This window comes from Armigeres subalbatus, chromosome 2 (genome assembly GCF_024139115.2).
Source record: "Armigeres subalbatus isolate Guangzhou_Male chromosome 2, GZ_Asu_2, whole genome shotgun sequence".
Taxonomy (NCBI): domain Eukaryota; kingdom Metazoa; phylum Arthropoda; class Insecta; order Diptera; family Culicidae; genus Armigeres; species Armigeres subalbatus.
This window is the reverse complement of record NC_085140.1, coordinates 9,274,769-9,290,244: the sequence shown is the minus strand read 5'-3', so window position 1 is coordinate 9,290,244 and position 15,476 is coordinate 9,274,769. Positions and strand designations below refer to the sequence as shown.

General features: G+C 40.7%; 1 protein-coding gene across 1 annotated transcript in view; it reads right to left on the bottom strand.

Annotated features, from left to right (window-relative positions):
• LOC134214014 (homeobox protein 5) overlaps positions 1-14,614 on the bottom strand; it is a 97,981-nt gene extending 83,367 nt beyond the window's left edge. The window contains exon 1 of the mRNA XM_062693467.1: positions 13,682-14,614. Coding sequence (XP_062549451.1) covers positions 13,682-14,291 — 610 coding nt within the window. The 5' untranslated portion in view covers positions 14,292-14,614. The remainder of the gene's footprint in view (positions 1-13,681) is intronic.
• Between the last annotated feature and the right edge of the window lie 862 nt (positions 14,615-15,476).

Sequence of the window (15,476 nt, the reverse complement as noted above, 5' to 3'; positions counted from 1 at the left end):
GGGCCCATTTTGTCACTTCGGGTTTGGGACATGTTCTTGGGCGAAGCGAAATTTTCCGAAAAGCAACGGTTCATAAAAAGGAGCCATGTACGATGTCGTTGCCGTTTGTGTCGTTCTGAATGGAAAGGGTTGATTCGTCGGAAATGTGTTACACTTGTATGCAAAACGTTCCTCTTTTTGGTAGGGTGGTGATATTTTACCGAAGAAATCGTTCGTGATTCTCGATGTTTTAGTTAGGCGGAGGTAGAACGAGAAATTTTAAAGAGTGTTGAAAGTCGAAACATCTGCATGGATTTATGAAGCACTCACTGTCGGACCTCATACGACTTATTGAAAAAAATGAATAGAATAGAAAAAAAAAATCATTAATAATCTCATTTAACTGGACTGTTCCACACTTGTTGCAATTCAATTTATTTCTCCAACATTGGGAAAAATAATAACGAATGTTTGATCTGAAAACTTCAATAGTATTTTTTGTAGTTCTAGGATGTTAGAGATTGTTCCGCTTCCTTCCATTACTTAATAATTCTGTGTATCCACATATACGCAGGAGTGAGTGCTAGTAGGGGACCCCGTGCGTATAATGGACCCCCTGAGCCAAATCTCAAATTAAACGCTTGAATCAACTGTTTTCTGCAAACTTCCGTCGGGTGAAGTGAAGCTTCATGTAACAGGACAGCAGTTCCACACATTTATTATGAACAGAGCAACAGAAATTTAGTTATATTAACTAATTTGTAAATGTAAATATGCTTAAGGGTCCACTACTAGCACACATGGGAGAGTCCATTATAGGCATAAGGAACATGTGGGAATGGAACATGTAAATCAAATGGGAGGACCATAATACGTATACAAACAAACTCGACGTTGCGTATTATGGACCCGGGGGTGGTCATAATAGGCATGCAAGCTACATAATTATAAAATGCTTTCTTTTTTTTCTAATTTTCTTTATTACACAAATGTTTAGGCTAGTTTTATGTACGTAACACGATGCTGGTACCTGTTGCTTGTCATCTGGTGCACCGAACTAGAATTTGTCAAGAGGCTCGCCCTAGCGGAGCGACTGAAGTAAATTTAAGTCGTTAAGGGGTTCATTACTAGCACTCACTCCCTATTTGCCCACTTGATAACTTCTGATACCTTGATTCAAAACAATACTACGTCATGCAAATAGGGTTATTGTACCTTCAATTTATAACATGTAAGGGAGTGTCTTTGGTTGTGGGCCTAGTTGCGTGTTTCGCTCACAACTTGTTTGGCGTTGGACAACGTTCTACCCGATCGGTAAGATGTTGTAGCGGTTAAGTAACACAGAGTGCCTACCAAATAAATAAAGGAATAAAAAAAACGTTTTACCAGAAGGTACTGGGTGTCAAATCAGAATCTATAATTGGGGACCGTCACGAAATCATGTAAGATTTTGAACGTTAATAGAGCCTTTATCTTAATATATCGACTAGGAAACTCTCCAGAAATATGTCTTTTTCATTGAAACTTTTGATAATTTACGATAAACTATTGAAAATTTCAATTCTTGTCCTACCCAGTAAACATATCAGAACCAATCAATCCCATTCATCCATTCCCAACACGGACATCAGAATGATGTAAGTTCCGGACCTTGTGACCCACAGTTTATTTTTTTCCGGGTATAAAAAGGCCCATGATTCACGCTTGCTCGTCATTTCTGTACGATGATCCACGGTGAGTGGTCACGGAGAGCGAACAGAATGATGGCGTTGGTTTATGCATCTGTAGCGGTTTTAGCGACAAACTATCGAGTGGCTATCGTTGGCGTCAGTAGCACCCCAGTGAAATTTTCTTGCATGATTCTAGATCTAGATCTGGTCCTGTAACAAGACCAATAAATTGGTTCTTTTCAGGACCACCATTTTATACAAGGGAAGGTAGCAGAATCAGGCGCGTCGGAGGGAGATGCTACAAATATTTATTTGCATGGATGGCATCAATGGCAGCCAAGTGAAATTTTCTCAAGATTCTGATTTGATTTTGTTACTGATTGTAATTGGGAAGGCGAATTATTGAAAATTAATCGGTTATTTTAACTATTTTATGGAAGCGAAGGTTTAGCGCGAATTTTGTTTGAAATGCAAATAATAATCGCTTGGTAACAGCAGAAAGTGTATTCGCATGAATAGAGATAAAACCTGAAACAAGTAGCAGACTACTAAAATTACAATCTAGAGGGTGAATTTTTACTTGACTGCTACTGCTGCTATCCATGCGGATAATTTTCTGCAGCGTCTCTCTCTGACGCGCCCTTGTGATTCTGCTACCGATGGAAATAATTATCCATCGCCGAGCGAATCATTTTTTTAAATTATGGCTTAAGAGCTGCCATCAGCTGAGCTCCTGCCGGAAAATTTATCCCCACCGATGGTGTGGGTACCGTTGACGTCGGCATCAGCAGCACCCAGATACAATTTTCTTGCCTTTTTCGCTACTATGGTAGCAGCGCGGTGGAGCACATTTCTGCAACGGTGGCGTCTGAAGGCCATCGGTGGGGATAAAATTTCCGGCAGGAGCTCAGCCGATGCCGATGGTGGGATAGCGGTCTGTTTTTCGCGACATCTCGAACGAAATGGCTTGCAGACGCTGAAAAGCTGGTTTCTTGTAATCAATAAAGTTAACCCTGTAGCCACGCCTCTTTGGTGAGTGTTTCGGTTACATAATATTGGCACTCATACCGATTAATAAAGAGGTAGGACTAATGGGCCTTCTTTATTGGTTATAAGAAAACTGTTTTCTGCCGCGTGCATGGCATTTCATTTGACATGTCGCGCAGAGCAGATAGCTAGGTCCCAGAATCGGCGGAGTTGCTGAAGCAAATTTGATTCCAGCCCATGGCGTGGGTCGTGTGGTCGTCGTCGACAGCTGTTAGTGATTCGAAAGATGCTTTATTAAAAAATAATCGGTTCTTCTCAGGGCTACCATTCTATACAAAGAAAGATTGGGCGAGACAAATTTGTTCAATGTACGACGTCCGTCTGTAGCAGAATCAGGAGCGCGCATCGTAAGAAGGTGCTACAAATATTTATGCTCATGGATGGCATCAGTGGCAGCCAAGAAAATTTTCTCTCAAGTTTCCACAATCTACAACATGTTTGTTCAAAATTTGTCTCAGATACTTAACCATACTCATATTTTAACCAACAAAACAATAATACTTTAGTTAACACCATAATAAACTACAGTTCGTATTGTGTAACAATAATATCCTTACGTTGTCCAACGTCTACCCTGCGCTAGTGCCTTGTACATAACCCTTCTGATTTTATCTAGTTAACATAATGCAGTAATATTAACATCATAATGGAAAGCTACAGACCTTAGCTAACTTTTCATTGAAGTAACTATATTGTGTTACCCAAATGGAAAAATGTTTACGGCTACTTATATAAAGTGTTGATTTGGCCAAAAAATCTATACTAAAAATGGAAAAAATATGAAGCAAAATGCTCATGTATTGGCCAAAATCCACAAAATAATGGAATTTGATATCACATCACAAAATACACGTAACGTACTAAACTATAAAACACTAAACTCTTTCCAATGTATTGCTTCGATTTATCGCACTTTAACAATGACAAAATTCTGAACACAGATAGAAAAATCCACTGAAATTTACGCTAAAAATCATGCACATAAATGGAACGCCATTATTAGCGTAATTCCTCACGGGATATAGCCTAAATGTATACAATATTTGACGTGAATCGTCAATATTGTATACAAGTTGTAAGCAATCTTGTTAGGAAGAGGACCATTTCAGCGTAGAATAGCGTAAATTTTCGAATGTAAAGTTTTACGCGCTGTTTATTTTTCATTATTTTTTTCTGTGAATCACAAACAAATTTTCACGATTTTTTTTGTTTGCTCGCGGCAAGAAACTCTGATTGAATATGCTATCAAACTACAAGTTTCACATTGCTCAAATTCAAGTGTCAAAAATTATTCAGGGTGGCTCTCAATCAGAGACATCCCCCTACCAATATCAATTAAAATCAGAAACAAAAAATTGGAGCGTAATTTGTTTTCTTTCTTATTTTTGTTTTTTTTTTTTCGGTAGTGTAAGTGCAGTTCATAGCCATAGAGCAAAACAGAAAATGATTTTTTTGAAGAATCTGTTTTCCAAAAACAAGCAGAGAAATTATGCTCATTCTTCAAAAACATGCACCTGCAAAATGGTATTGACTAAATGCTGTTCCGCAATTAAACAAATATTAAACAAAAGTTTTATTATTGAACTCTTTTTACCATCGAAATTGTGTCCGATTTAAGGTAGTTTTCATTTCGGGTAGTATTACAGAGCCATTGTGAGCACATTCGCGTAAATACAATTATTTTTATTTGCTCAGACTAAGGCCGGAGTGGCTTATGCAGTAGGGGAGACTGGGTAGACTTGATCCCCTTTTCTGATTTCAGATGTATCACAGCCAAAAATGTTTATTCATTTATTCATACGCGATTTCCACACAGACTCTCTAAGAAATATAGTTTTTAACTTTACAGTTACAGTATAACAGTCCTTAAATTATTGTTGTTATTGATACACAATCGATTTTTTGCAGTGCTGTCAAAAATCTACTTTTAAAATATTCGGGGGAAATTGAAGAACTTGCTTTGATAAAATTAGAAAGGTGCCCTCAGATTTTTAAAAATATTTTTCCTTCAAAATACGCGGAATTTTCGAATTGCTGTGCGTATACATGAACGATTTTTGTTATTGAATTCGACAGCACATGCAATTTTAAAATTTGGGGAGACTTGATCCCCTTTCTATGATATCTACGCAATAAATATTTTTTCCTGCCAACCCTTCATCAAATCTGTCAAATCTACAAAAAATTAGAAGCCTGAGAACAGATTTATATTTTTTGAATTTTTTCGCCAAATTTTTGTATGGGTGACTAATGGGGGATCAAGTGTCCCCATATTGAGGCAATAACTTCAAATCCAAATATCCTAAAACTTTGATGGAATGTTGACATTTTCATCAGTACAAATCATTAAGCACATTTATGGCTTTGTGCTGTGAAAAATCGAAAGCATTTGGTTATTGTTATGAAAAGTTATTCAAATATTGCGTGGACAATAAAAAAATCTTCAGGAAGGTCAAAACATACAAACCGCCCTGCAGAATGAACAAGGCTGTCAATCCAAAAAATAACTCACCACATAAAGGTCATTTGTCTAGAGGATCTATACTAAAAATACGCTAGAACAAAACTACTTTAGTTCTCGATAAAACAGGGGGTGATCAAGTCTCCCCGGGGATGAAGTCTACCCACCTTCCCCTATATAAAAGTCTTTTCCATTCAGCTCGGTCGACGACTGGTCGTCGCCAACCACCCAGTCTACGGAGGGACCGCAAACCATCCTCGACATGATCGATCGTTGTCGGGAACCATTCCCAGAGAATTACCGACATCATTTAGTATGTTTGGGTTTGATCATTTAGGAGTTTATCAATAACTCTTTCCAGAACCTGGATTTCAAAATGTGATGTATGGTGGACTTCTACACCCAAAAAACAGATCTTACAATTATTGTATAAAAACGTGGCATATACAAATCTGTAAGGTCAGAGAGTCAAATCTGTATAATTTCAATACAACGATTGTATTAAAATCTTCCAAAAATTGTATATGCCCAATTATTATACAGTTTCTGTTAGGTTCTTATGCAGAACTGTATTAAAATCTGCCATCCGCTGGTTGAGTGTAGTGCGAAGGTTTTTCTACAACCCTGCTTAATGATTAGTTGGAGTCGTCGCAAAAATGGTAGATTATCTATAGGGTAAGACACCCAAGAAATCGCCCTCCCCCCAGTTTTCGCCCACCTATTTTAAAATCTTCATTTCTCGTAAACTAGTTGTTGAAAACAGTTACAGTTTTTCCATACAAGCATCAGTCAATTATGAAAAAACCTGAACTTTAACTGTTTCCAACAACTAGTTTTCGAGTAATGAAGGTTTTAAAATAGGTGGGCGAAAACTGGGGGGAGGGCGATTTCTAGGTGTCTTACCCTATGGTGTTCGGTGGCTCATGCGCATGTATTGCGCTGTTGTGGTCGTAACCAGCGCGATCTTCAATAGTTTGCAGTAGCCATCGAGCAAGTAAGTACAGAGTGCTGCGCGTCGTCGTTTCGACCGTCCAAAGCACGATCCTTCATAGTTTTGATATGTCACCGGGTAATTATGCTATTATTATTTTTTTTCTTTCGTCGATGTAAAAAAAACATTAGAATACAATTTTGGGTCAGCTGTTGAGGAAAACAAAACAAACGCACGGAAATTGATCTAGAGTGCGGTGCTGCAAATAGCACATTGTGACATTTGCAACACCCGGGCAACGCTGGGCTTCTTTCGCTAGTTTTAAATAAAAAAAAAAGCAATATTGCAAACATACTGCACTACTGCAGCCCGCTTCAACAGTTCAAAATTGCAATACGGCCCTCAATAATAAGCATGATGAGGACCACTGAATTAGATGATTCGATAGGAAATAATCATATCAAAATTATAACAAAATACACCCGATTCTGTTTTTAAACGGATTTTTTTTACAAGGCCGTGTAAAAAAATCCCATACAATTTTTTTTGCAAAGTTTCTCCATTTTGCATGATTTGTCGAGAAATCATAAAACTTTTTTTACACGGATTTTCAAATTTTGAACTGAAATTTTTTTTACACGGAACGCATCCCCCGTGTAAAAAAAGAATCGGGTGTAACCTACATTTTTTTGTTCGTAGATATTGGGGAAAAATGGAAAGTAACCACCTTCATTATTACTTGAACTACGTTCAATATAAAAAACTGGAACAAAGTTTATTGCATACATTATGTTTAACAATCAGTCTTTTGTAGCGTACCGGATTTTTATAAGTAATGTAACAATTACCTTTGATGTAGATTTTTGTACCCAATAATTATATCAACGTTTGTTATAAGGTTGATATGAAGGTATCAGCTTCTGTAATAATTGTGTTACGGCTAGTGGGATTATAATTTTAGTTATTTTAACAACTAACCAGCCAAATTTATAACACATTTTGTTACAATATTTTCCTGAAATTAATAATTCCCCTTGTTATAATTTTGTTTCGCATTATTAATCGGGAATTGATAACAAAATTTCAATCATTTAGTCCAAGCCACTTCAACTAGCATTATAACTACGTTATTGGTGGAATTCAAACAACAAACCATTGAACAGAGTAGTAGAAAAACGTTCGCACTAGAAGTCCACCACGTTTTGAAATTCAGCCTCTGAAATGAGTTATTAACAAACTACTAAATGATCGAATCCAGATTACTAAATGATCGATAACATCGTTGAATATATGCTTTTTCATGTCGTTGATGGAATAAAATTTTCTGTCGGGGGATTTAGAACATATTTTTTTGCGCTGTTTTTAGTGCAAACTCCATATAAATCTTGAATGATAGCCGGTTTGCCCCCCCTAAAATTGTATGGAAAATTACCAGCGGTAGAAAATTTTGAAATTGAGCTTACAATAAGATGATTTAATCAGCTTTGCATAGCAGAGGAAAATAATTCGCAGATCGCCAGGCCCTCCAGTGCGTTTGAAAAATGGGGAAATGAAATATGTATGGTTGAAAAGAAGAATTCAGTCGCTTGCCAAGACTTCCAATATATTACCTTCCCAACTAACCCACTATTCCTATTTAGTGTTGTTTACAAAGATGCAGAAGATTCCTCCAATTTTCCTTACCTAATCTCAAATTGATTTTGAGGACGTGACCGGCATCGTTATTGGTCTTAAATTAATGAAACTCCAAAGTATGTGCAGTGAGAATAGTTTTCTAATCCTAAAAAAAACGATTAATTTGATTAGCTGTGAAATATGTTGTTTGTCGGCCAAAAGAATTAATAAAATTGGTGCAACTTATTTTAGACGGTGCCCTGCTTGTCCAATTTGGTACCATTTGTTTGAATAATTCTCAAGTTATGCAGAAATTTGTGTTGCGGGAGGGGTCTCTAACCTTCATAGGAAACTGTGCCGGCCCCAAAAAACCCTGTATACACTGGCCCCACAATCATGGGTCACACACTGATATGGGTCATTTCCATTTGATCAACGTGCAAAATGAAGTAACTAATAATAGTTACAAAGGGACCCATATATGTGGGGTCAGTATAACATTATTTACACCACTCGATTCATTAAAAAAAAACGATCGTTTCAATAGTTTCTGAGTCTGTAAGGGTCAGACAGACAGATTTTTTTTTTCTGAAAATAGATTCCGATGATAGTGCAATGAGGGGAAGTGAGAAGGAAAAATCGATAGCTCATGTTCAAATAAGTGTAAAACCAGTTCAAATAATCTGAATGCAACCAATAATTATGGGCTATCAAAAACAGTCAATTTTGTGGCCGAATGCCATTTGACCAAAAGTGTCAAATGAGGGAAAAAGGGTTTTTTGATCGAATGCCGTTTAGCTAAAATTGTTTCCTTATTATGCACTTATCGCTTAGCACTTCTCACTTCTCTTTTCTCAATTCTCACTTCTTACTTTTTAATTCTTACTTCTCACATCTTACTTCTTACTTCTCACGTATAGCTTTATTCTTTTCACTTTTCATTTTCAATACACACTTTTCGTTTCAGTTACTTTCTACTTCTCACTTCGCACAGTTCACTTCGAATTTCTCAGTCCAACTTATCATTTCTCACGTTTTACTACTCACAATAAACTTACATATTTTTAGCTATTCTGCCAAACGGTATTCGGCCAAATGGCCCGAGATCGTGTATATCGTGCAAGTGAACAACAACGTTCTACTATAGTGGAGTTTTAGCAAATGTACGTTGCTTTCGTTCGTTTTAGCCCCTACGACGAAGGACGGAAATACCTGCCGTGTCCCTAGGTATTCTCGAGAGGTATCGATCTACGGAGGGTGCGTGTAATGGAAAATATCGAGATATAGAACATCGAGTTGGGGAGAGTCCACTGCAAAATCAAAACGGTTTGTTCAATAATTCCATTGGATTATGGGAATAGGTCTAAGTGTATGTAAAGTCTATATGCCCCAAAGATTACATTTAGAAAGAATGGGACCTACAGTGTTATAAACTAATCGACTCACTTTAACGTATTGAGATGATGTGATTTGTTTGATTGTATTATAATGGTCATCTGTGAATGAAATTCACCGGAAAAAGGGAGAATTTGCGCAAATAAGAATTGATTTAATGAATGCAAAAATTTGCTTCGAAACCTAAAGTGACTGTTCAAACGCTAAATGTGTTAGCGCATGTATTCAGCGCCGTAGCGGTGGACCGGGTTGGCCTCCGATACTTAACAAATCGACTTCGAAGTTCAAAGGTCTATGGTAGTGATATCCCATAGATGGGATGTTGGATAATCTAGAACAAACAAAAAATATTTCGTTTTTACAACATCGGTATGTCAATGGGTTTGTCTTAGTTTTGAAATCCATTCGGGTTGCTAAGCCATTTACGGGGCCGGTTACAAGGTGCCAGTTTTAAAAAATTCAAAAGTATCGAAACCTTATTTAAAAATAATGAAGTTTGATATCCATAGTGCACAGACTGAATAAGTTCCATTTACTATTACGGTTACCGAGACGCTTCTGAAACTTTAATGCATTGCAACAGTGAGGACAATTTACCCTCAATGTCATTGATTTGAAATGATTCAGCTTTCCTTAGTAGTTTGCTTAAGACATTCCCGATTCCAGCAAACCAGAAACTTGAACCAGTGCAATGGTGGAAAAGCAAAGATGAGCAACGGTAATTCGAGTTTTGACATTTTTGGCTGGGGTCTACAAGAGTCAATAACCTTTAAACGAGGAGCGTATTTGGAATGATGTTACACATTTGACAATTTTGCAAAATGAAAGATAAATTTTGCTAAAAGAAAAAAAAAGATGCAAATGCATCTGCTTTGTAAATTTGTTTGATTTTTCTTCAACCGTCTAAGACGAGTTTACTCTCTGAAGTTTACTCTCCATTTAATTTCTTCTTTACTCTTACTTAGTTTACTCTCCATTTAATTTCACTACGTTTTGTTATCTTTGCAGATACGTATTTCGACCTCACAGTTGAGGAGTACTAATGGAGAGTACTAAACTCGTCTTAGACGGTTGAATACATTCCACTAAAAAGAGCTAAAAAGAATTTTTTTTCTGATTTTTCTTACTTTTTTATAATAGTCATACCCAGATTAGTACAAATTTGTTTTTATTCTGTTGACGTTTTGTGTCCGATGGTGACCCCAACCATATCGACCAACCCACTTTAGGGTTGAATTTCATTGTCTCAGTTATGCGCCGAAGCTCCTCAAAACCACCGACAGACCTATACTTCATAATTGAATTTGTCTTAATCCGTAGTCTTGAACTCCACTATCCTATGTTTTACTTTAATGAGAACTTGTGAATTGTTCTATAATCGTGATTCATTTCATTCATTTATTTAGTCTACATCTATACAGATAACACTGAATCAACAATTTGACGCCACAATACACGGTTCGAGGCCGCATCTCTCCATCCTCGAATACGCCCCACGCTCGCCAAGTCGTTCTGCACCTGGTCTGCCCATCTCGCTCGCTGCGCTCCACGTCGTCTCGTACCTGCCGGATCGGAAGCGAACACCATCTTTGCAGGGTTGCTGTCCGGCATTCTTGCAACATGCCCTGCCCATCGTACCCTTCCGGCTTTAGCTACCTTCTGGATACTGGGTTCGCCGCTTGGTTCGCCGTAGAGCTGGGCGAGCTCATGGTTCATTCTTCGCCGCCACACACCGTCTTCTTGCACACCGCCAAAGATGGTCCTAAGCACCCGTCTCTCGAATACTCCGAGTGCTTGCAAGTCCTCCTCGAGCATTGTCCATGTTTCATGTCCGTAGAGGACTACCGGTCTTATTAACGTCTTGTACATGACACATTTGGTGCGGTGGCGAATCTTTTCGACCGCAGTTTCTTCTGGAGCCCGTAGTAGGCCCGACTTCCACAGATGATGCGCTCGTATTTCACGACTAACGTTGTTGTCAGCCGTTAGCAAGGATCCGAGGTAGACGATTCCTCGACCACCTCGAAGGTATCCCCGTCTATCGTAACACTGCTTCCCAGGCGGACCCTGTCGCGCTCGGTTCCACCCACAAGCATGTACTTTGTCTTTGACGCATTCACCACCAGTCCAACTTTTGTTGCTTCACGTTTCAGGCGGGTGTACAGTTCTGCCACCTTTGCAAATGTTCGGCCGACAATGTCCATGTCATCCGCGAAGCAAATAAATTGACTGGATCTGTTGAAAATCGTTCCCCGGCTGTTACACCCGGCTCTCCGCATGACGCCTTCTAGCGCAATGTTGAACAACAGGCACGAAAGTCCATCACCTTGTCTTAGTCCCCGGCGCGATTCGAGCGAACTGGAGTGTTCGCCCGAGATCTTCACACAGTTTTGCACGCCATCCACCGTTGCTTTGATCAGTCTGGTAAGCTTTCCAGGGAAGCTGTTCTCGTCCATAATTTTCCATAGCTCTACGCGGTCTATACTGTCGTATGCCGCCTTGAAATCAACGAACAGATGGTGCGTTGGGACCTGGTATTCACGGCATTTTTGAAGGATTTGCCGCCGTACAGTAAAGATCTGGTCCGTTGTCGAGCGGCCGTCAACGAAGCCGGCTTGATAACTTCCCACGAACTCGTTCACTAATGGTGACAGACGACGGAAGATAATCTGGGATATCACTTTGTAGGCGGCATTAAGGATGGTGATCGCTCGAAAGTTCTCACACTCCAGTTTGTCACCTTTCTTGTAAATGGGGCATATAACCCCTTCCTTCCACTCCTCCGGTAGCTGTTCGTTTTCCCAGATTCTGACTATCAGTTTGTGCAGGCAAGTGGCCAGCTTTTTCCGGGCCCATCTTGATGAGCTCAGCTCCGATACCATCCTTACCAGCTGCTTTATTGGTCTTTAGCTGTTGAATGGCATCCTTAACTTCCCTCAAGTTGGGGCTGGTTAGCTTCCATCGTCCGCTGAACTGACGTAGTCATCTCCTCCGCTGCCTTGACTTTCATTGCCTGTACTCTCAGCGCCATTCAGATGTTCCTCGTAGTGCTGCTTCCACCTTTCGATCACTACACGTTCGTCCGTCAAGATGCTCCCATCCTTATCCCGGCACATTTCGGCTCGCGGCACGAAGCCTTTGCGGGATGCGTTGAGCTTCTGATAGAACTTGCGTGTATCTTGAGAACGGCACAGCTGTTCCATCTCCTCGCACTCCGCTTCTTCCAGGCGGCGTTTCTTCTCCTGAAAAGGCGGGTCTGCTGTCTCCGCTTCCGTCTATAACGTTCCACGTTCTGCCGGGTACCTTGCTGCAGCGCGACAGCCCGCGCTGCGTCCTTCTCCTCCAGAATCTGTCTGCACTCTTCGTCGAACCAATCGTTCCGTCGACTTCGACCCATATACCCGACGTTGTTCTCCGCTGCGTCGTTAATGGCTGCTTTGACTGTATTCCAGCAGTCCTCAAGAGGGGCCCCATCGAGCTCACCCTCTTCCGGCAACGCTGCCTCGAGATGCTGCGCGTATGCAGTGGCGACATCAGGTTGCTTCAGTCGCTCTAGGTCGTACCGCGGCGGTCGTCGGTACCGAACATTGTTGATGACGGATAGTTTTGGGCGCAGTTTAACCATCACCAGATAGTGGTCAGAGTCGATGTTAGCGCCACGATATGTCCTGACGTCGATAATGTCGGAGAAGTGCCGTCCATCAATCAGAACGTGGTCGATTTGTGATTCTGTCTGCAGTGGTGATCTCCAGGTGTACCGATACGGGAGGCTGTGTTGGAAGTAGGTGCTGCGAATGGCCATATTCTTGGAGGCGGCGAAGTCAATTAGTCGTAGGCCGTTTTCGTTCGTCAGCCGGTGAGCGCTGAACTTTCCAATAGTCGGTCTAAACTCCTCCTCTTGACCAACCTGAGCGTTCAAGTCTCCTATGATGATTTTGACGTCGTGGCTTGGACAGCTGTCGTACTCACGTTCCAGCTGCGCGTAGAATGCGTCCTTATCATCATCATCAGTGCTTCCGGAGTGTGGGCTATGGACGTTGATTATGCTGAAGTTGAAGAACCGGCCTTTGATCCTCAACTTGCACATTCTTTCATTGATCGGCCACCACCCGATCACGCGCCTTTGCATATCGCCCATCACTATGAAAGCTGTTCCCAGCTCGTGTGTGTTGCCGCAGCTCTGGTAGATGGTATGATTACCTCTAAACGTTCGCACCATTGATCCCTTCCAACAAACCTCCTGCAGCGCTACGATGCCGAATCCACGGTCCTTGAGCACATCGGCGAGTATGCGTGTGCTCCCGATGAAGTGATTAGTCAACATTATATCACATGACCGTTCTACACCATTTTTAATTTCAAAGCTAAGAGGAAGGACAATTTTATGTATGTAATAGACATTAGAAGCTTTTGAAACAATAATTACTTATACAGCATTTATGTTCCATTCACATGGGTCGATAATGGATCACCGTTCTCTTAGTGGTCCTAATATTCTGAACCGATTTTTTAAAATTAACTTTATAAATAAAATGAAATATATTCACTTGCCTCCCACGATAATCGAAAAGTTGCACTACTTACCATTTCTCACTTTCACGCACTCTTTTTTATCTCCCAATATCGCTGACACACTAAACTTCAGCACCGGCTTCGTCACCTCCTTCAGTATCGTTTGTTTCGAAGCAATAAATTCACTAAAACCACACTTTTCACACCGAAACTCATATTCACCCTCACCGGAGGAGAAGTTCCTCTCGTTCGCCACGTCACCAACGTCCCCACCGAGAACCCCACTGCCGGCCCTCGTTCGTCGCTGCTGTTCCAAAGGATTCGCCTCCGACTGATAGTGACCGCACTTGCCGCAGCAATAACCCATCAGCATGGCATTGTTTTCATCGTTTACCCCATTGTTGTAGGACCGGATGACCGATGCTGGACCCATCTCATCGTCCGAAAAGGACGAATTGTTCACATTGTGACAACTGTTGAAGCTCTTCGGCGAATCGCACAAACTGTTAGAATCCTTCATGTCGGAGGCATGTTCTTCGAACTCACTATCCGACCCGGACACGGACGCCACCGAAGAGTCCCCGCCGGCGCTGATTCTACTCGAGGTGTGGTGATGCCGGATCGGACACCGCTCCAGGTCTTTCTCCTTCAGTATACTGTCGACCATGAAGGCGGTTGACATTATGATTTAGGGGGGATTCAACACTTTAATCACTTCACATCAACAGCATTTCCCTGCCGCACGTTTCAAAAGATACAATTCACCTATTATCATACTTCCGGTAGACTTTCCGCTCAAACGATGAAACCCAATTTCAACAGGTCGCAACTCATCAATAGGAACGATAATCGTTTAATGTTATTCAAAGCACCGGGCACTTTACACCATAACCGATAACGACGATGGTGCACCCGCACACAACTATCGCAAGAGCGAATAACGCACGCAATTCAATCCAGCGACCAGGATACGACCTCTTCTGTTGTAGTCTCGGGAATCGCTGATCTCACACTGGTTGCATCGATTCCACTGGCAAGGGTCGAAAGTCGAGCAGCAGCAGCAGCAGCTTCATCGGAGTAGCATACGGTTCCTTGCCCAAAATCACAGCACGGCCACCGCTGGCTGTGGAGGGTAACGTAAACACATAAGGAGGACGGCGCCGCCAGGATAAACGGCAGGAAGCAACACAAAAGCAAAAGCATTTTGGCTTTGTTAAGTTGCAAAGGGGTGCGATTGCTCAAACCCTCCTCCTTGTTTGATGATAATGATGATGATGATGATGATGTCGATGATGCAGGATTGGGTTGTTGGAACGATCGTCGAGGAGGACGAGGAGTTCTAACTAGAATGAGATTTATTCATATCCTTTACCGAAAATAGACTGTCGACCGAGTTGCCAGTGTGCAATAAACATGTACACATGAACGATGTCCTTTTAATTTCATAGCTCATTATTAGCTAAAGAACGGGTTGTGAAACTTGACCCACATTTAATTTAATTGGTTCATCGTAACCTAAAATCATATGGTATTGAGAATTAGTCCGAATTTAAAATTCCAGAGTACTAAATAGTAGTCTCCACACTAAATCTATTTGAAATGCAGTATACTTTGACAACCTCAGCTACGTTACAAAAAAATCAGAAGTTATTTTAATAATTCTGCCTCACTCCCTAAAGAAATCCCTTTGGAAACTCTTGGAATTTCTTCAAAATTTGCTTCAGGTTTTTTCTACAGATCTTCAGGAATTCTTTGGAAATTTTTTATCGGAATTCCTTCGACCATTCCTCCGTGGTTTTAGCAACTCTCGCGGATACTCTTCATATATACTATATACTAGATATACTAGCAAAAATACGGTGGATCA